Here is a 23,812-nt window from a genome sequence, read left to right on the forward strand (position 1 = left end):
TAAATCTGGCAAGGTCACTTTAATACAATATTGCTTTGATACAATGTAGTCATGGGCACAATCCAATCCGAGGAGCAGAGAGGGTGGGTATAGGGATACGTCTGATTAATATGTGATTTTAATATGTATGTCCCCTACAGATCATGTTCCCGTACAATCAGACTTTCCCATTTCTCGACCCTCCACTAACCATTCAGATCAAAGTCTTACCATTCCGATTAAATAAAGTAGTTAAAGAACAGATGAGCCGATGTTCTGCCCCTGACAGCAATCGTACAATAGTTATGTCTGACAAAGCTGGTGACAGTCTCCCTCTGAAAATCATATGATCGGCAATACACGCAGAGATATTATCGGCAGCCGACAGAAATTTTCTAACCTGTCCGATCGACCAAACGGCCGATCTCCGCCGGACGAAAAATGTCGGGAAGCCACAAAAGGAGTCAAAGCTGAAGCCCCAAGCCACGAAAAGACCTGAAGCCACAAAAGGAGCCTAACGTAAGTTCCACTGAACATCAATGTGTTGTTTTTAATTATATTAAACCCCTGGCCACCAATGCATTATTTTAATAGTGCATAGGCCCCATGCCACTATTTTATTTTAAATATTCTATGGGGCCCCTGACCCATGTCAGTATGAGCCAGCATTGATGGGGGCATTATGGGACCTGTCTAGAATGCTCCAAAAACAGAGTCCACCAAGCTGATGCCACTATCATGCACAATACAGCTAGGCCTGCTTTAATTAGATAAGTGAGTGGGATGCCACACAAAACAGATTTACACCATTTTATTTTGATAATCTGAATTCCTGATGCTATCAACTAAAAAGCATTTCAAGATTCACTTTTGTAAAAGGTTAATGATTTGAAAATCATATTGAATGAGATCACTGCAAACAGCATTGTTTATATTTCTTTCATCTGAACTATTGTAATGAAACATAGTCTATCTTTCACTCTACTCCTACAGCTAAGCTGTGGGTAACAGAAGTTGGCACGAGGAGGAGAAATTTGTGCAATTTGTAATATTTGGCACAATGTTACGGTAACATTTTGACAGTGAAATTGCACCGAATTGAGTGGACTGACTCAGGTGGGGTCATTTTCATGGCACTAGCAGTGGAATGCATAGGAAAAGGATAGTCTGATAGTTTGACTGTGTGCCTTAAAGGAGAACTATGTGATAGATTTACTACAGTATTCTTAGCAGCATTATTTATAATAAGGATCAATTTAACCATACTATTTTTGCCCTAAAAAAATACTAAAGCACAGTAAGAGAACCACTGCCATTAGGCAAAACTCCCCTTTACCTGTGCTTCCATCAATTTAGCTGATAAACTGTAGCAGACTAAAATAGGTTTGATTATTTTCTAAAGGGGGGGGCATGCCACAAGGACTGCAAATTAAAATGCAGCCAGTCTCTACATAATGTGGGGAACCTACTTTACTACCACAGAATAGTCATCAACAAAATGCCTCTGAAGCTGTTGCTAAAGCATGACTTCCCATGTCACGTGGGTGACTGTATTTATAGTAAATCATCTCATCCATTTTACCATAATACAGTATTTAGAACTAAGCCATCACTTCCAGAAATGCGGTTTCACGTCTATTCCACCAGTTGCTAAACCCCATTTCACATGAATCTATTAAACAAAATCTGTTAAACATGCTTTGAAATTACTGGCCTAACGTTAGGGTTATTTGTTTTTGATTTCCCCCAAAATGTGGCTATTTGGTGGCATCTAGGGAACACATCTAAGTTTTTACACAAAGCCATGCTGTTGCCATGCTGTTACCATGATGTCGTGGACTTGCCTCTTTCTCACCTGACCGCGTTTCACACCCACCTTAAGTAATAGGTTGAAGTTAAGGCGCAAGTACTGCAGTAGACTTCCCGAACAGCTATAAATAACATTTTTATTACTGCTTCTATGCTGCAACCGAGATACTGACTGGACTGTAAATGTGTAGGACCATCTTTAGCGTGTGGTGTTACAGGAGCATAGTGTCGTTCCTGTCATTTGTGTTCGCTTTCACATGTGTTGATGAATTTATTATTTGGGCAGAACTGGTGTTCAATGGAGTAATGGTTTCTGACAGACTAAGGTGTGAGCAGAGTAGAAATGCAGCCAGTTACTATACACTGAATAAGCAAAATACATGTTTGATTAGGTTTTCTTCTGCTTTTAGACAGTGCACTGTATTCCTTCACAAATGATTGCTTATCGGTCCCTGGTCCTTTTGTACTCATGGGATGCTCTTTTGTTTTTTGATCACTTTATTGTTAAACTAGCGCATTGAAAAGCTTGGTACAACTGGCGCAACCAACTTGTCACTTTAACAGAGTACAAGTAGTGTAGGGCACTATTATTCTTTGTTGACCAGTTTAAAGAACATCAAGCTTCCTTCGTAACAAATTCATATTTGCCAGGACTAGAGCCAGGTTTTGAAGTGAGGAAATTAATCTATTTTCCCCATGAGCGAAATTAGAGACAGATTATTTTTTTTGCCTTCTAGACTAGAAAGTATTTTAATATTGAGTTAAAGGTTAATCTTGATAGACCATGTCTTCCCCCCACCCCTGTGTATTTTCCATTGTCCTATGAATCCAGTTTGCACATGTACTCTGCTCTGGGTCCTTTTTTTACTTTGATGAGGGCTAGTGTTGCCTCCTTCCAGACTGCCTTTTTGTTTTTGTTTTTTAAATTGTGTGCTCCCCGAGCAAAGTCGGTGTGCTACATCCTAGATCTTTGCCCCCACGTATGCCAACTTATTTATGGGATGGTCAGCGGCCAACTGGGTTTTTGGAGACCATATGGCCCAATATGCTCAATACATATCGTACTGGTTTCGCTATATTGACGATCTGACGTTTTTTTGGACTGGTACCAAAGAAGATTTAAGTGAATTCCTAAAATGTTTTTTAAAGGTTTTTTATTTTTGTTTTTCACAACAAAACAACACACACAGTAACAAGTACAGTGAGGCTACGACAATCCAAAGCAGTTATACATCAAAATAAGTTGACAATTAGTATTAACATATAGCATACATCCGTAAGTGGGCAAGGGGAGGGGACGGGGCACCCCGGACCAAGGACGTGGGCCTGTTAAGGAATCACAAAGCTAGGGGGCTGCTTCTGAGTTGGCATCTAGAATTCCTAAAATGTTTACACACCAACCACTTCAATATTAAACTTACACATACTATCAGTAATGAAAGCATTGACTTTCTGGACATTACAATTACCATCAGGGAGGATGGAACTATTGGTATTGATCTGTATCGCAAAGCTACCGCAAACAATTCTATATTACATTTCCAAAGCCATCACCCAATGGCAACAAAAAGAGGAATCCCCGTTGGTGAATTCCTACGGTTGCGTCGCAACTACTCAGACTTACAACTCTTCAAAAAGAGGGCAAGTGAACTTACTGAATGGTTAGTACACAGGGGATATTCACAGAATGTGATTCAAAAATCTCACTCTAGAGCAGTTAAGACCCCAAGGGATTCACTATTAGAGTCAAGTAAGCAAAACTCACATAACACTGAATAGCCTATTAGATTTATAGGTACCTACTGCAAACAATGGCCAATCATTGACTCAGTATTGAAAAAAATATTGGCAAATTTTATATACTGACCCAGTCCTTTCCACAATGGTGGGACCACGACCTTTGACCTGTTGCCGACGGGCACCTAATTTAAGGGACCGTCTGGTCAAAAGTCACTTTGCCAAACAGCGACAAACAACAGTAAATGGGACTTCCGCATGTGGCAAATGTAAAGCCTGCAGGTATATGCATAATCAGAATTATGTGATTGACAGATTTGGTAGAAGGCATCAAATCATACACAATTTTACATGCAACACTAACAACATTATTTATATGTTGATAGTCCTTGCAATAAGATATATATTGGCAAAACTAACTGAGCCTTCAAAAAGAGATTGATGGAGCACATCCATAGCATTGACAATGCGTTGGATTTATTGAAAGCCAACAAGAAATTATCACCAGTTAGCCGGCATTTCTTTGAAGTTCACAACCACTCAAGCTTTGGTTTAAATGCAATGGGTCTCTCGAAAGTGTCCCTCGGTATAAGGGGGTGATCTAGAAACAGCTCTTCTATCTAGGGACAGCGAGTGGATATTTGTGATGAATGCATAATGGCCTAAATGAGAGCATCACAATGAACACGTTTATCTAGGGACTTTAGGTGTACTGTCAATAATCGACATAACATATTGGTAATGTTACTATATTGCTTCATTTAGCTCTATTTGTAACAGTTAGAGGATGCATTACTAACACATATGCCTCAGCAATAAAATAAAATGTTTCATTGTGCGGCTATGTATCACTTCATAATATCCATCTACCATATTAGCTGGTGATAATATTGACCATTCTTATCAATTGAGTATGGAGTGGTCCGGTGTGACCTCGGACCACTTTGGTACTGCCCTGCAATTGAAGAAGATATGGTCCATTTGTGTACTGTCATCTGCCATATCTGATAATAAGACTAATTTACCATATCAAGTATATTTTTTGTATTTTTTATATTTCGTTGCGCTGGCAAGGTTATAAAAAGATAATGGTCATTGTTTTGCTATGTTGGACTGATAGCACTAGAAAGGTTAATTGGTGCAGTAGAGACAGTAGTTTATGTACCTTTGTATCCATCTTTTCATTGTATATACATTATTTGCTGTTACAGTGCAAACATTGTTTCTTTCCTACTGATGAGATATTGTAGAAGCGCAAATGATGTTCCTTAATGCAAAATCCGAGCCGCATATTTGAAGTGGCTTACTGCACATTCATATCTTGTCAGCATTTTCCGATCTCTCTTCTCCGTGACGTTCAGCGCACGGATTGGTCTATTCAAACCAGTACTGGCTTTCCCGTAGTGATAAATGGAAGTGCAGCACTTGCTCCTTTATGCCTTTGACAAAGCCCGCAACTGGCGGGTGAAATGCACGTCAGGCACTTTTTTTTAGCTTCAGTTAGGCAGGATGGCTTATAGGGACTTTAAAGGGCAATCATTTGTACGGATTGGGAGGGTACTCTTTGTGGGTGAAGGGGTTGGATGCTCAGGGAGATCCGTGGGTTACCTACTTCAGCTATTTGATGGTCAGATGTGCCTTTGGCACACTGTTTCCCAACGTGCATTGTTGGACTAACTGATATCAACTTTTAAAGTGTGTTTGGCTCCTCACTCTTTGGGAGGGATCTCAAAGTGGGTGAAGGTGTTGGTATCGTGAGGGGTATTCTCTGGGTGACCTTTTTGGCGAACACACTCTATTGTGGTGACTACTTGTATATCCATATAAACAAAAAGACGGCCGGCTCCAATCTCTTCTGTACTAATTATTGTATTCATAGAGCAATACCACTTCTAAACTTGCGGGTAAAATCCCCAATAATTGCTCAAATAATTAAATCAAAGATTCAAAATGAATCTGCACGCACTCCTGTGACCATGGCCATGGAGGTTAAAATTGTAACTTCCATATTAGTTAAAAGATATGCGTCCTAACGCGTTTCGTATCACTTGTATCACTCTACTTGTATATGCCACATACTAATTTTGTTTACCAGCTATTTATTAACCTTATAGGTGCATATAGCACGTAAACTCCTGAACCCACCTATTGCCTGTCAATCGGCCTCCTGCGGCTAACTGGTATTTTAACTTTGCACACTAGACAAATGGCCCATATATCTGCACCCTCCCATCCAAGCACTCCTGAGTTTGGGAGTGTTTGGATGGGAGGGTGCAGATATATGGGCCATTTCTTTCATTTCTCCTTTTGTTACAGGTAGGGATGTGCTGAATCCAGGATTCGGTTCGGGATTCAGCCTTTTTGAGCAGGATTCGGATTCGGCCGAATCCTTCTGTCCGGCTGAATCCTTCTGTCCGGCCGAATCTAATCCGAGTCCTAATTTGCATATGCAAATTAGGGGTGGAGAGGGAATTTGCATGACTTTTTGTCACAAAACAAGGAAGTAAAAACAATTCCCCTTCCCACCCCTAATTTGCATATGCAAATTAGAATTTTGTTTGGTATTTGGCCGAATCCTTCGTGAAGGATTCGGGGGTTTGGCCGAATCCAAATAGTGGATTCGGTACATCCCTAGTTACGTGTTAACTATTGGACCCTGCACACCATCCCCTGTGTTTGATGGGCAGTGCTCCCTAACTACTAACTTTCATACACATCCAAGACCTAGCTGTACCCTTTTAATACAAGTATTGTAATCTTCACATTGCATATTAAAGAACTGTGAGGTTGCAGTGCTCTTGCAATAAGCATTTACAAAAAAATGTTATGGGCTAATTGGGAATAAGGCAAAAGTTGAAATCTAAACATCTGGTGTCAAATCGGAGAAGTCACCCTTAAAGTGGAACTATCACAAAATTAAAAATGATCAGAATGAATCATTGCATCAAGTTATTCAATTTGCTAAATATATTTAAAATTTTACAGAAGAACCCCCATTTTCCATCCCCTGATTTTAAGTTTTGGTTTACTTGGGTTCTCCTGTGTAGGAATACATGAAACACCCTTGTGTAAGAGCCCTTAGTTTGAAAGAGGTTCCAGTGCATGTAGCTGTTAGGAGGTTGCTTTGCATTCAGCATAGGGGAGGACAGGACATTTCTAATGGGTTTGTGACATTACAGCTAGGTGTTTTTCCTGGCTCTCAGGAAAAGGATCCTAAAAGACTGTAATATTGTTTCTTTAATTTAAAAAGTAATCATTTTATATATTTTAGAATATTATTATTTTCATCATATCTGTCCATTTAGACAATTTAATTTTCACGATAGTTCCCCTTTAAAGTATCACTTGGGGGGGGGGTTGTTAGGCATTTCCCAGTGATTTAATCTCTAACATTAGACCCAGGGTACTTTTCATTTTACTATTGCTCCCCCATACTCTTAGGGGCAGATTTATCAAAGGTCGAGGTGAAGTTTCGAAGTGAAAAACTTTGAATTTCGAGCTATTTTTTGTGTACTTTAATTAGGGAATAGTTATACTTCAATTTGAATTTAAAAAAACTTCAAAGGTCGAATTTTTTGAAGTACTGTCTCTTTAAAACTTTAACTTTGACCATTCACCACCTAAAAGCTACCGAAGTGCTGTTTTAGCCTATGGGGGACCTCCTACAACTGGTAAATTGGGGGAGTTTGGGAGATCGAAGGTCGTAGTTAAAAAAACTTCGAATGGAAGTACGATCGTACGATTCGAAGTAGGCCGAATTCGGCCCACTTCGACCCAAAAAAAACAGCGCCGGATTTCTTTGCTGGCCGCCCCTAGGCCGCGCGGTCTGACCAGGCGGCCGCGCGGTCCTAGCGCCCGCCTACACTTCCCCTTCGTGACATTCGGCGCATGTGCAGTAGATCCGTACCGGTTACTGTTCCTACTGCGTGTGAATTTATTCAATCTTTACACATTCCTAAGTGAATTTATCTTCACTTCACATATTCCTCCACATCAACGCTTTCAGTTCTCTCTGAACCATTGTCAGGATACACACAGAGGTCGTCACACCATATAAATATTTAAAACACACCAGTCACTAACCACAATTAATTAACAATGTGACATGTTTGCATTATAATGCTAGTGATTCAATCAATGCACGAGCTAGATAAAATTAATTTCACACCATACATATTCTCAGATAATAAATAAAGAACATATATATATATCACATACATCAAAAATATCGAAAAATGTGCATTATAAATGTTGTTTATAACACCCTTAAAAAAAACTGATTCCGCATTGATAACTTGTAGCCACATATTGATGCCCAGATGCCCAATCATTTATACTCTTCTGAATTTACAGTCACATCAACATCTGGCCGACCAATTGACTTTTGACAGGGACACAATAGATTTTTTGGATGTTAGGATTTTTGCTCTGTTAGTGGTAATACTCTGTATTGTAAAAACACAGACATAGTGTAGCTTTCATCCACCCTCTATTCTGAAGTCAATTCACAATTTTTAAGGGTGTTTTGAAAAACTATTTTAACTCTGAGACAGCAATACAACAAGCACATGACATGTGGGAAAGGTTTCTCCATCGGGGATATCACTGCTCCAGTATTTGTTTTTAATTTTATACCAGCAAGTAAACAAATTTGTGCAGTGATTAAGAGAAACTGGCCTATACTACAAATGGACACTAATTTGCCCTTTGTTCAAGTTGATACTCCCATATGTGCATATCAAAAGGGATATCACTATATGACATTTTGATGGTGAATGATTTGCAATTGGATCAAGAGATGGATTTGTCAAAGTCTTGGCTTAAAACAAATAAAATGTTGAGCCCATGTGGGTTGTACTATGTTGGAAAATGTATTATGAACATTCAATTACGAATGAATAACCACAGGTCCACCATACATACTGCCCTTAACTCTGGTAAAGTAGAAACTCCTCTTGCAAGACATTCTGTGCTGTTTTCACATTTGCTTCCTTCTATTTGATGTATTTTGATTGATCATGTACCTCCACCTAAATGTGAGGTGACAGAGGAAAGATGTTGCCACAAAAGCAGGACAAATGGATTTGAACATTGGATACTGTAGTCCCTCAGGGCCTCAATGAAATGTATTCACTGGCTTGTTTTGGTTAAACTTGATCATGTCCTTTGGGTATATTATTATGTCATATGGAAATAGAATATTTATGCAGATTATTAATGAAATTGGAGGATATATGCCTTTTCTATGTATAGTAAAATTGAGGTGAACATTAATGCTTTATTCTTTTTCCTGGCCGCTGAGAAATGATATAGCTTTGCTACAGGTGATTTTGAGATGGAGACAAGATGATCATATAGGAAGGGAAATGTATCTTTATATTGGGAGTTGTATCAGATGTTGTAACATACCTTTAAATGTAGCCACTTATTGGTTATTGTGTTGTTTGGAATGTTAGTTTGTAACAATGTCAAAATGTGGCTACATGTTAGTGATGAAGCAGTTTTTTAAGGGTATAATTTTTAATGCAGATTTTTTGATATTTTGATATATGTGATTTGATATGTTCTTTATTTATTATTTGAAAAAAAAAAAATAAAAAAAAAATAAATATATATATATATATATATATATATATATATATATATATATATATATATACACATAGTCCATGAGCGTTCAGCATATCATTAAGAAGATAATGACCCAGGTGCTACTCTCAATAGCAGTATGCAAAAAACAAAAAAATGAGGTGCACACCAGGAATGTTTTTCAAATAGTTAAAAAAGTTTTTTTAATGCATTTCAAAAAACAGGTCAAAGTTTCGGTCTGTGCCTAAGACCTTTCTCAAGACCATACATGCAACAGTAAAAATGTTCTGTGAATAAATAGCTAAAACCAATTACACTCACCCAACCCCGTGCTCGCACATGACCCATGTGATTAAAAAAATCACTCCCCTCTCGCGGGGGTTAAAAACCACATGAAACATATCAATCAATGGACTATATTGAGACATGCAAAATCTTTATCTCAAAGGCAATTAAGTAACTAACCTGTTCCTATATCAAACATTGTATCCAATTAACTGGTAATGTATATAAATATCCTGTCTAGGACACAGTTTAAATAGCTACAAAAAATAATAACAAATAGCATCCTGTCCAAATCACTTCAGCGTTGTTCCAAGAAACATAGTAGGGAACAGTGCTCATTTAACCCTGCCGGTGCCATGGGTATTCAACTTTCTTATCCAGAACACTTCCCTCTGGAGTAAAATTTTTGATCTATCAACCCCTCTCCTGAGAGGGGGGATATGATCAATGGCTATGTACTGGAACGTAGGCAACCTATGATCAACTGTTTATTTGTATAGCCATCACGGAATGCCGCTCTAATGGCTGAACGGTGTCCATCCATGCGTAAACATAATGTTTGATTGGTTTTACCGATATACGACAATCCGCATGGGCATGTTATTAAGTTTATTATGTGAGTCGTTGTATAGGTTATGTGGTGTTTAATCATAAAACGTTTATGTGGATGCAAAAAACTATTGCCCGGTGTCATGAATCAAGAAGTACAATTCGGGCACCTAAAGCCAAGTGTTCTGTCCCTTCTGGTAACACCCTACTGGGTCCGTTTTAACCAAAAGATCTTTAAGGTTTGTACCTCGTCGATAACAGGTCATCAGGTCCTCTGGAACTACACTATTCAGACCCGCATCTGCCTGAATTATACTCCAATGGTTACTCACTATCGTCTTGGTCCTGTTCGACCCAGTAGTGTACTTGGTAATACAGATAAATTTAGGGGGAATTTTTGTCTCTACACGTGGTGTGCTTACCCTCTGTCTTGCTAATACTAGTGCCTGCTCTAAAATCGGCTCAGGATAACCACAATCAAGAAACCGAGTCCTCATGCTGCTAAGTTGTTGTTCAGCCAACTCTGGATTTGAGTTGTTCCGAAGAACCCTGCAAAATTGTGAAATAGTTGTGAATGGTTATATAGCAAATGGTGGAACGTACAACCAAAAATAAATTAAAAGTCTGGAGTTTAAATTTAAATATCCAACTTTTCGGTTCTATATTTGAACCTTCATCAGGGAATGATGCAGTATACATATATATATATATATATATATATATATATATATATATATATATATATATATATATATATATATATATATATATATATATATGGGCTCTTAGTGATACTGACACTGTGGTATTAAAATTTGGACTAATTTTGACTAATGCTCATATGTTGTATCCAGAACCCAGTATTATGGGGATGGCACATTGTTTTGCTAGAATGACTGTAGTTTTGGTGCTGGATCAGCCCAGCAGAAGTCAGGTTACACTTTGTTATTCTCTACAGGAGTAACCTGACTTCTGGTGCTCTGTGATGACTCAAGTGTATATTATTGGATTAAAAATACCGTTATTTTGTCAAATCAACCACAGGAGCTGAGTTTAACAAGCAATAATAAGGTATATATGAACAACTCTCTACGTTCACCCTTGTTGTGACTGTTTTGTATAACAGAACATAAGTCCATTCTTCTGGGCAATTATCTGTGATACTAATTAACTGGTAGATTAATCTACCTCACAGGAACCACACAGTGAGCAGCTTTGGTTTCCCTGTTTATTTCAAGAAATATCACAAACTTACATTATTTGTATTTAAAACAATAGGGGAAATATGTGTTCACTCGTCGTGTGAAATCAGTTTATTCTCACATCATGGATGCATTCAACAGTAAAGAATTACCATGCATGTAATATACACAAACTGTCATTTTATTACTCCTAGCTACAAATTCTCTGGAATGAATGATACTATATAGAAAACCTTTTAAGAACTCTGGCAAAATGCTTCAAATCAGTCAAGGAAGCAGCAGAAGCACAGCAAAGGAAGTTAGGCATTCTTGCAGCATGATTCAGACAGCAGAGGATATGTTGTATGAATCAGAGGTGAATGATCGAGAGTAACCTTTATTCTTCCCACCTATAGCTGTGCAGCTCTCTTTATTACTCGTGCATTTCCTATTGGAGGAAGCTACGCCAACTGCTGTACTTCAGCTTGTGTGTGTGCTTACTAAATGAGAAGTGTTTGCATTACTGCACAGATGCCTTTCACATTAAAATTATCACATGCTGTCTGGGTGTAGAAGTTAACTTGCTGACTTGTACCTTATAGGGAGTTAAATCAATGTTTTTTTCACTGCAGTCACCCTTTTTGTGCTGTTCTCTATAAGGCTTAAATAAATGCTTTGGAAATTGTAGTACAGGTGTGAGACCTGTTATCCAGAATGCTCCGGACCTGGGGGTTTTCCAGATAAGGGATCTTTCCATAATTTGGATCTTCTTAAATTATGTCTACTAGAAAATCATGTAAACATTAAATAAACCCAATAGGCTAGTTATGCTCCCAATAAGGATTAATTATATCTTAGTTTGGATCAAGCGCAAGATACTGTTTTATTATTACAGAGAAAAAGGAAATCGTTTTCAATCGTTTTTCATTTGAAATATTTGGATAAAATGGAGTCTATGGGAGATGGCCTTCACATAATTCGGAACTTTCTGGATAACGGGTTTCCGGATAACTGATCCCATTCCTATATTATAAATACACAGGACATATTTCTGTTTGATGCCCCTGCAGGCATTTTTAAGGTGGCCCATCTCTCTTTTTTTAATAATTATTTTTACTTTCAATATTTTAAACAGTTTTGTGCTTTTTTGGAATGATGCTGTGCATTATTCAGCCAGAAAGCAGGTAATTTCTGCTAATTTCTGCTAAAACCCAACTAGTTCCGACCATCTGTTCCACTTCCTGCCCTCTGAATTCTCTGGCTGGGCAGGGGAGCTGGTGGAACTCAGCACACTGCACTGTAGAATAGGCTGACTTGATAGGGAACTGAAGCCTGCCTGTGCTTATGTGACTGCAGGGCTGTGATTGGCTGTCCCCCTCCTACTGTGCTTATGGCAGGAACAGCTTGGACACAACCACCTCTCATTGGAAACACTGGCAGGGACTGTAGGATAGGCTGACTTGATAGGGAACTGAAGCCTGTCTGTGCTTTTGAGACTGCAGGGCTGTGATTGGCTGTCCCCAGGAACAGCTTGGACACACCCACCTCTCATTTGAAACACTGGCAGGGACCAGTTAATGTCTATAGGGAGCTCCAATATAGGGGCCATTTTTAAAGATAATATTAATTTGTAGCCCAGTGTGAAACCAATGTCATATATTATTCATATTGCCTACAAAATGAGGGATTTTTCCTTTTTTCTATATATCTCCTTTAATTGGTTTTGAACAGCCAATTGCGTAATTTGCCCTCTTTCAAGTGGGCTGGTCAGCAAAATCAACCTTAGTTATACATTCCTGTCTACAGGGCAGGGGTCACTATATTATTTGTTCCATGTCTATGTAAATAGAATAGTTTGCTCATCCTATGTACAAGTTGTTGGGCAACACTGAAACATTTAGGGAAGATGAATATTTACAGATAAGAAGACATCTTTATTGCACAAATTGGGGTAAATGTAAAATATTAAGCACATTCACATTAGCCACTGCTCAGAGGAGTTCTAAATTAAAGGGTATTATTTTTCTTATACCTAGCATATGTTTAGTAATTTTACTAGGAGCCAAATATCCTGAATATATGTTTTATAGGGTAAAAATGTCTAAATATCCAGAGAATAGACACACACACACCAGGGAAAAAATGTAATAAACATATTTCTTGATCCCCCCTTGAGTACTGGCTGTTGGGCAATAGTTGTGTTGAACCTCACATGTTTATAAACACTTAAACTGTCTGTTTTTATTTAAGTAAATACAGTACTGCTGCCAAAGGCAATTATGCTGGCCTCTGAAAACTTTGGAGATGTATTACAGTGTTAATATTAAACCTTTATGTAAACCCAAACTTGTGTAATTTGAGCATGACTCTAGTATAGGGTCGTGCAACTGAACTTTAGATAGTTCCGAATAAATATTCCTGAGTTCACTGGACTGTTTAAGGGTTCACTATGTTCTCAATAGCTATTATTTAACAAGCATTTTCAGCTTGTTTTTTTAAGGATTGTGTCTGCCCTCTTCTGATGCATTCTACATGACTTTCAGTGCCTGTTTTCAAAATATTAATGTACATTAAAAGTTACCTATAGGTCATGCTGATATTTTGTAAGTATTTGTTACTAGTGATGGGCAAATCTGACCTCTTTCTCTTCGCCGAAAATTCACGAAATGGCGCAATTTTTGCCAAACACATTGAAGTATATAGGGGAGACAATTTCTTTTGACATGCAACACTTTTTTTCACTCATTGGAGTCTAAGTAACAAATAGTGATCACAACCTGTTCCTCAACCTGACTGTTTTGCCAACTTAACTGTCCCTTCTCAATCTGTCAGAGTATCTATTGCTAATGGACTACTGCTATACAAATATGGCAGCCCTCTCATAGAGGAACAGGGAGGATCAGATAGGTAATGTAAAGCTTTGGACAACTACTCATTTTTTATAAATAAAACTTTTTTTAGCAATATGTCTTGTCTTATATTAGCAAATATAGGAAAGCTTTGCTTGTCTGACCCATTGGGTTCTCATTGCTTTACCCTCAGAGATAAGTTGAAAGGGCACTAGTTTTGAATATTTACATGGTTATGTGTTTGAGCAATATTAAACTGCAACAGCAGCAACTCAGACAGTAGACCTAATGCAATCATTGCTTTGTGTGGAAATGTCATATGCAAAGGTCAGGTTGACTTAAACCAGAGATAAGGATGGAAGAGTTCCAGCTGTACCAGTCCATCCTGTTTTTCTGCTAACAATAAAGGATCAGCAATGGGGAATTAGTGGAGTCCCCTATTAGGAATAAAATCTGCAGGCTTTAGCAGTGACTACCATGTAGTGCTAAATCCAAAAATGCTTTTTTCTACTGGGGGATTGTTTAGCTTAGCATATTGGCACCCACAGTGAATTTAGCTTTCCTTGTCCCTTAAGTGAAACTGGTTTTTTTTTTTAAATTTTTACTCTAGCAGTTGTTGTACAACATGTTTCATAATCATATGAATCGGTAATTTTCATCTGCTAGTAACATAGCAAGTTTTAGTGATTAGCACGAACACTTTTTTTACCATTGCATAGGAAAGAAAGTCCCTGTCACATTTCAATTAGTATAGGCCATACTTGTGCTCTGTCATTGTTATATGGCACGTTAATTGATACTAATTGAAATAGTCACTGTGAAAATTACCAGATCACTCGGGAGATGCTTGTATAAAAAGAGAAGAAAACTGCAGGCAAGTTTTCATGTTACCCTGCTAAATTGGGTGTGCTTGTGCTTCTTATTCCTTTAATAACCATTAGGGAAAGGGCACACACCGAGTGGATCGTCTGCTTTCCTGAGCCTGTGTTTTATACACAGGCAGAGAAAGCAGATCTGCTGGCTCCTTCGTGTAGCTCCATTGATAGGCACAACAAGCAGATTTCTGTCTAGAAACTCAGAAGTTTGCATTTTCCCACCAATATTGGGGCATTGTAGTTCCACTTAGGCTGATGCTGTGTCTGTCAGTGGGGCTACACAAAGGAGCAGATAACAGCTGATCCACTTTCCTTCGCTCATTTACTAAACAGACCCTCTGTGGTGCACAAAGGCATACCTCCCAATTTTGGAAGTAAAAAGAGGGACAAAAAATGTTTTTCCGCACGTAGCACAGCTATTTTTTTTGACCACACCCCTTTATGTGGCCACACCCCCTAATTACCATGTTTGTTTTACAAACTTTGGCAGGTTATGAAAGTTTGAAAATATTTCTCCTTATCTAAACTGTGTTTTTGTGTCTCAAAATAGTTACAAAGTATCTTATTTGCACCTGTGGCTGTTCGGGGCTCTCTGCTAAAAGCCAATTAAGTGAGAAACTTTGTTTCTTTTTCTGGCTGTTCAGTGCAGAGAAAAGAGGGACTTTCCAGTAAAAATGAGGGACTGCGGGTTGAGCTGTCAAAAGAGGGACTGTCCCTCCGAAAAAGGGACAGTTGGGAGGTATGCAAAGGGAAAATAAGTCCTGTGCAGGATAATATTTAGGGTTTCATGTTCTTTTATGGTTGTCTTATCTATATGAAACATCTCAGTGACCCGTAGAAGATGAGCTATGTTTTCTGTAAAATAAACAAATAAATAAATAAATTAAAATTGGGTGCACATGCAATAGCCCTATGTATCTTGAGCCCTTCCTTTATTTTATATTACCACATACCAGATTTGTATACAGGGCGCAACAGACATTTGCAGGTGCCATCTATTTAGGTAGGAGAAAGTTTAACATTGGGGATCATTAATAAACCTGGACAGTAACCTGTAGCAACCAATTATATGTTTACTTTTGTTGTTCTACCAGAATCTACCTGATTCTGACTAAAAATAAGCTAATCACTGATTGGTGGCTTTGGTTTACTGCCCAGGTAAGATTTGCCCAGTTTATAAATGAGCCTCAATGCTTCTTTGTTCACAAAACATCTGTTTCCCCCAGTTATAAAGGCCAGCCAATTATCTGACCAATTAGATTTTGAAAATCCATAGGGCATGACTGAAAGTAATGAGATATGTACTAGGAAGTTTTCAAAAGTGCTGACCATTAATCTACCATCTGTTTAACTGACAATCAATGAGATTGTGCCATCTCATAGTTCCAGAGAATAGGCCGTTTTCAGAAATCATGGGGCTCCATACTGCTTAGGTAGCAGGGCCCCAACGAGAGCCGAAACATTGGATACGTGAGCAGTGTCGGACTGGGACACCAAGGGCCTACACAAAAACCTTAAACCAGGGGCCCACCAAGAAAATTTAGACCAGGGGCCCACTCTCAGTATAATATTCTTCCTCTCCTCATTCTCCTAGTCTCTTTTCTTTACATACTATAATCTATTATTCCATCTATTTAGTCACTTTGTTCTCATAGAAACAGGGAATGGCCAGGAATGTTTAGCAGCATGAAGCCCACTGATACCTGGGCCCACCGGGAGTTTTCCTGGTATCCCGGTGGGCCAGTCCGTTTGTTTGGAAAAATTTGGAGTATTTTGAACATTGTACACAATATTTGACCAAGTACCCACAATTGGATTCAGATGTAAGAGTGAGGGTACTTTTCAAATCATTATAATAAATATATTGATAATGGGTTGAGTGCAGAGGAATCTTGTATTTGTCTATATATATATATATATATATATATATATATATATATATATATATATATATATATATATATATATATATATATATATATATATATATATATATATATATATATATAGTCCAGAAGTTCTTAACGCACACCGTAATGCATGATTCTGAGTTGATACCTGGGTGCTATCTTCAAGGGCAAAATTATCCAAATAACGAAAGAAGAAAGATGCACACCAGGGTTTGTGTACAAAAGATTAAAAATCCATATTTATTATATTACATTAAAAAATTCGGCCAACGTTTCGGTCTGCTCCTAAGACCTTTATCAAGGGGTCTTGATAAAGGTCTTAGGAGCAGACCGAAACGTTTTTTAATGTAATATAATAAATATGGATTTTTAATCTTTTGTACACAAACCCTGGTGTGCATCTTTCTTCTTTCGTTATTTATATATATATATATATATATATATATATATATATATATATATATATATATATATATATATATATATATATAGTCCACCGGAAAGCCAGCATTCTTGAAAATGAGGGTCACTTGCCTGGGTGCAGCATTGTCAATTTAAATCAATTTATTTGAAGGATATATATATATCTAAAATACTGTGTATATATATATATATATATATATATATATATATATATATATATATATATATATATATATATATATATATCCACAGCAATAACTCAGCAATAACTCAATAATGGTCTTAATATGTGACCGAAATGTTGATTTTTTTCATTTTTTTAAGCAAGTTCTGAGTGCTGAGTTATTGCTGCAGATATATATAGATATATATATATATATATATATATATATATATATATATATATATATATATATATAATGTGTGTATGTGTGTGAATGTATATGAAATGTTTATATAAAGAGGGATGATTTAAATGCAGAACTTGTGCTTTACTAATTATAAATTTTGCAAAGCATGATTTGGTTTTCTGTTATTGCATGTGTTTTTGCCCTCCCCTTAGTCGTCATTCTATTGCATGATGTTGAGTATTTATTTTTTCATTGTTGACCGACAGTAACCTCAGCAGCTGTGGAATGGGGATATCAGCGTGTCCTATAGGAAGCGTGTGATGGCACTAGTGTGACTTCAGAAGACCTGGGGGGGGGGGGCTTGTCAGCACATCCTTATTCTGCCCAATAAGGCAGATGTTTGTGGGCTGATGAGCTTCTTCCAATGACAGAGCAGCCAAGCAGTGATGTCACAGACTTGCTGGTCTTCCTGATGGGGGCTGGTTTAGGCTTAGGTTATTTTGGTGTATGTGTGTAGCAGGGAGGCTGCTTGTTAAATACTGCAGAGGAGACAGCAGAACATCATAGTACCAAGATGCTGTGTGAGTATCTAAGGTTTCTTTTTTCATTAGATACATTTGCTCACGGTTCTGTCAGCTGGCAAAGAACTGTGACATTTCCCATGAACTAGATTATATTCCAGTTAAATATTATTTTGTACATTATGGTATTTCTATGAAATGTTCTGAACATATTTGATGTACAATTTATAGATGCTCTTTTGATTTGTAGAATAATTCAGCATAATGGTTGTCTAAATTTGCACATGCTTTGCAATGAATTATATCTGTGTATACACATATATATATATATATATATATATATATATATATATATATATATATATATATATATATATATATATATATACACACACGTGTGTGTGTGTGTATGTTTTGGGTGTTTACTGATGTGAAGCAATGGGAGAGTCAAATAGGACAATCTGTCCATTGATAGGAAATTGTTTTTTCTATATTACTTTCCAAACAGCCTTCTTAAATAAGCATATGATATGTACACCTGCTAAGTATGGAATATTGGAGTATGAATTTTTTTCTTAAAAAGTTCACTAATTTCTACACTTACCAATACTGGTTATCGTGCTGTTCCACCTCAGCTATTATGCTTTCTGTCTTCAAATGAGCACCGCAGTCCCAAAAGCATGCTCTGGAACATGTTAAGCATGGCAGTTGTTCGTATGCCAAACTCAGAAGTGATTGCAATTAATTGAGGTTGGAAGCTGTATCTATTTTTTTCACTAAAATAAAAGCTATACATACAGGATAATTGCCATTTTTGCCCTTGTCCTATACCACAATAAAAGTCATAATGTTTGTTCTTGGTCTTAAAAAGACTAAGAAAGCAAGTGAATGCATATGCACTATGTTGGCTTCTTGATTTTTGAACCTAAATTGAATAGAATGTTTGGCTTTAAGGATGGCAGTTGGCAGCCCACTAGTTAATCAAATGATATTAGCATGTGTGAAAATGTTGAATTTTAGTTCTACTTAAGCTGAGCAACACAGCTCTGTAAATCAGTTCTATCATGGCGAGAGTATCTTGTGATGCATGCCGTGTCAGTGATAAGTAACTGACATAGAAAATGTGTTTACAAATTAAACACCAAACGTATAAAAAGCGTTTAATGACACATTTATGACATATCACAAAGGGTTCCTGGTAGTTCAAGAGTTGCCAAACTGTCAGGGACACATTCAAGACATTCAGGAAAGCTTTTAGCAAATTGACACATTTATCAAATCTGATGTGTGTAACTAGTTGTGCTTCGTGGCTAACCTGTGCTACCAAACACTTCAACTGACCACTATACCTTGAGTTAACAGTCTAAGCTACCTATTGTTCAATAAACTACCAATGCTGTAAATGTTCTCATCAATGTATTTATTTGTAGTGACATTACAGTGTGAAACAGACATGGCTGCTGTGGTTTCAAATTCTTCTGGGACAGAGTTGTATATGGATCCCACCAAAGATTTGTGTATCAATGATGTAGTCCTATCCACTCCACAGTGGTAAGTCCAATGTATTTTGCCAAGTCAAATTTCCTGTTTTACTTGTGCACTTGTTTTAAGATTTTAAAGTTTAAAACGAAAGCCTTCTTTCTCTCCTGTCTAGATAAGGTAAGATTTTACCTGTGCATGTAATATCCATAGGAGGTGATCAGATAGAAAGAAGATGCCAAGGTATTGTCACATACAAGGCATTGTGGGAAATAGAATAATTGTTAAATATAGGTTATTGTATTGTACGTTATGGATGTGCATTAGAGGGGTAGTAAGATGTATTCATTTTTGTTGTGTGAGGATGCATGACTGTTTAATTTAATGACAGTTAGATGCTGCCATCTTTATTAAACAACTTTAAATTTGGTCTTCTAAAAGAAGGTATTTTAAGGATTAATCCCTACAATGTTAAAGCAGACCTTCCCGATAACTTTTTTGCTCATGTGGCTTTACCCCCTACACAGGTAAATGATAGTTGCAAAGTAAACTGTATTTACAGAAGCTTTGGCAGCTACAGGACAAAGTTGGGCTCATTTATTAAAACTAGACTAAAATAGTTTATCTTGAAGTAGTTATTGCATGTCAATCTGTATGTTCATTGTATACATGATTTTACTGTAAAGTGCTATGGAATATGTTTGTGTTTTATAAATACATGTTATACATAATAGTAACTGATAGCAACTAGTTTCTCAAATCTCTACTGTTTTAGAATCTTGAAAATGGAGTTGTTACTAGAAAGCATCATGTTTTTAGTGCAACTAAGTAACAGCAATATTTTTGCTGTTGACTTATTTTAACATCCCATTAACATGCCGTTGCGTGTGAGAATCATGCACACAACTTGACCACGCACTGCAAATATTTTGCGTTTGGACTCGGTTCAGCCAGGCTCTTGGATTCATCCAAATTCAAATCCTGACTAAAAAAAACTGATTAAGCCAAATCCTGGTTTTGTTGCATCCCTACTGCTGATGTACCATATACTAGCCATAATAGCGCATTGGAAGATAAGATTCAAGCAGACATGATTCCCAAACTGGGCAACATGCATAGCACTTGGATACCTGTCTGGATTAATGCGGTGAACATACATGTATAAAACCTAAATTTTCTACAGTTTTATCTGTACATGTATAGCTGGCTTAACTCTTGTGTGGTATGCTCAAAACACTTATTGCACTTGGGGCATTTAAACTGCTGTGGTCTTGAGATCCATGGCAGGCGAGACACCTGAAGTAATGTCACTGCTAATGTTTCTGAGCAATGTCTGCCATAGACAGCATGCTAAACATGGTTTGCTGTGTAAAGTATTTACATGTGACAATTTGAATTCATAAGGATGACAAGGTATTTTCAAGTGCTTTTTTGCCCCTTGTGCCATCACCTATGACATTTTGTAATCAGTCTTCATTTTTTTATTGTGCTTTTAAAAAAACATTTCTTATCTGTGTTGCAATTCTCAGACCTGGAATTTCAACTATTATCTAAATGCTAGGATTTTTTTTATTATCCTTGGAACAGATATAATTTATGACTGGATGGTGTAAAGTGACAGAATCCTATAAGTTCAAAATTATACAATACAATGTATTTAATGACTTCATAACCCAAATACACATTCCTGCTACAGTGATACCTTAATTTTACATACCCTGATTCTACGTTTTCCTTCATTTTGCACTTTTTTTAGGTCCCACCGTATAAAGTACATAATGCAATTCACTGATTTTATACCATTTTTTTTCTATTCCCCTGAAAAGCTTATGTGGGGGCTTACTGTATGCTGTTTGATGTATAACTTATTGGTCCAGTCTATTTTAAAGATGATCTCCACCCAAAAGCTGTTCTTTGAAAGAAAATATAATTCTAAAAAACTTTATTTTAATACACATTAATTACATTACTCAGTAATATGCTTGTAAATGAAATTGCAGTTGGAAGATGTATTTGTTTTTTTGCTTTCTTTTCTCCGGTTCAGATTAAAACAACATAGCAGAAATCTGTTCTCCTCCAGGTCTGTTAATAAGCTGCCTTCTGCTACATTGTTTCAGTAGAAAGCAGCAAGGCAGAGAATATAAACAGTATGCTTTCGGTAGAAAATACATGTACAAACAACTAAAAATATCAAACGTGTAATTAATGTATATAGGAAAGTTGCTTAGAATGACATTTTCTTTCATTATGCAAAAGACAGCTTTTAGGTGAAAGGCCACTTTAATTGTATAATTTTGTTAATTATATGGTCATCTTGCTTCCTCTAGTTTGTTAAGCATTCTGATGGCAGACGAGTTATACCAGTAACTTTCTGCAGTTTGATGTCCCACTTATTTTGCATGGGGAAAATTCTCAGTAATGGTCTGCCATTACCAGAGGGGCCATGCAGACGGCCTTCATTTTACTTTTAAATGTCTCCATACCCATTTCTTATCGGTCTTGGCAAATACACTTTATTGTGAAAGCTCTGCCAAAAGATTTGATATACAAATAAAACTTATGCTAATTCAATTTAAATTGAAGACCCAAAGCTGCATGATTAATAACTTCAAGCAATGTCAAATGCTTTATTATAACAATTGCTAACTTGTGAAATTTATCTTTTAATACGTTGATTGTGTAAATCCCAGTTCCATATGCATAAATAAAATAAGTGATTCTATTTTTACTTACTACCCTTACTCATTAATAGCTATGCTGAAGAAGAAACTCTTGTGCAGTCTCCAGCTGACAACAACGCAAGGAACCGCAACGAGACATCCATAGTTACTGAAATTGCCTCTTCAGCTGCCATGGGCCAGTCAGCTGGTAAGTACTCTGAATGTAATCTTTCTGGGGCCACATAGTCACATGCGCAAAACATTTTTCCTACCATTCCTATTTGCAGGAGGCAATGGTTTAACTGATGGTAGTGGATATTTTTATCATGCCGCACACCTGTACATACATGCTATACTGAGAACTGCTCTCTAAGAACCTTCCGCTCCAATTCTTGATGGTAACCTCATGAGGCATTTACCTTGTGTGTTAAAGGTATACAGCAGTGGCTAACATCCCCTTAACACAAAGTACGTGCCGTTTCTGCCTTCTTGTATGATGTAACATGGTTAGCAACACTATGTCTGATCAGTGTAGTTGACTGTTCTAAATTTGGTTGACTGTGCTGCCAAAAATCCTGTTTTTTAGGAAAAGTAGTATCTTCCACAGGAATGCCGGTCCTAGGGTGAAATTGTGGTGATTGTTGTATCAGTGATAACGTTTTTATATTTACTTTTTAACTAAGATATGCTTTTCAGATCACTTGGTCTTCAGCTGCCCAAACATTTATAATGGTTTATCTTACATACCTTACCACTCCTTCTCTCAAAGCCCATTTAGCTCTGTAAAAACCATAACATCTTACTGAAGGTTGCCATGGACATTAAGAATTATAAAAGAACTTTTCATTATTGTAGAACCAAGCTTATCCTGAAACAACCATTTGAATATGCACTTTGTCCATCTATGAGAACAACCATTTCAACGGATATTGTCTAGTTGAAGCTAGGAAAACTGTGGCTAGCTGCTTGGCCCTGCAAACAAGTGGACATGGATACATTTAGTTCTGTGCCTGCTAACCTCACGATAATTTGACGGATTTGTCAGATCACACTAAAATTGGTCCTTAGGGAGTGCAAAATCTAAATGTCTGTGGCCACCTTTAGACCCAAAAATTTTCATCCTTCAATTGAATTGCCCAGGAATTAAATTTAAGGTGGCCATACATGGATAGATCCGCTCGTTTGGCGATGTCACCAAACGAGCGGATCTCCCTCCGATATGCCCACCTTGAGGGCCCAACGATCGGATCCTAGCGTTCGCAACGGGCGGTCGGATTGCGGGACTGCATCAACGAACAGATGCGGCCGCGATCCGCCGGGATTTTTAATCCCATCCGATCGAGATCTGGCCGACTTTTGGCCAGATCTCGATCGGGGAAGACGGTCGGGGGCCCCCATACACGGGCCAATAAGCTGCCGACTCGGTCTGTCGGCAGATTTTTTATCGGCCCGTGTATGGCCACCTTTAGAGATGTAGTCACCCCTCAGGTTTCCTTTAGGGCTAGTCCACACGGGGAGATAGCCACGCGTTTGCGGTCGCGGCGACAAAGCGCAGCGCCAGTCGCCGCGACCGGCGCAGGCGACAGTTTTGTATGGGCGCCTATGTAAAAACGCCT

The 23,812-nt window shown here is 37.6% G+C and overlaps 1 protein-coding gene across 2 annotated transcripts in view; it reads left to right on the plus strand.

Annotated features, from left to right (window-relative positions):
• The first annotated feature begins 350 nt into the window (after positions 1 to 350).
• Positions 351 to 23,812, plus strand: part of acsbg2.S (acyl-CoA synthetase bubblegum family member 2 S homeolog) — a 38,252-nt gene continuing 14,790 nt past the window's right edge. Inside the window, exons 1-3 of one of the 2 annotated variants that reach the window (XM_018243632.2) lie at positions 351 to 498; positions 19,488 to 19,608; positions 22,289 to 22,404. In XM_018243632.2, the coding sequence (XP_018099121.1) occupies positions 19,511 to 19,608; positions 22,289 to 22,404 (214 nt within the window). In that variant the 5' untranslated portion in view covers positions 351 to 498; positions 19,488 to 19,510. Of the gene's footprint in view, positions 499 to 18,013; positions 18,118 to 19,487; positions 19,609 to 22,288; positions 22,405 to 23,812 lie in introns of those variants that run through there. The other variant, XM_041579918.1, reaches the window with a different exon arrangement.

Source organism: Xenopus laevis, chromosome 1S (assembly GCF_017654675.1).
Source record: "Xenopus laevis strain J_2021 chromosome 1S, Xenopus_laevis_v10.1, whole genome shotgun sequence".
Classification (NCBI taxonomy): domain Eukaryota; kingdom Metazoa; phylum Chordata; class Amphibia; order Anura; family Pipidae; genus Xenopus; species Xenopus laevis.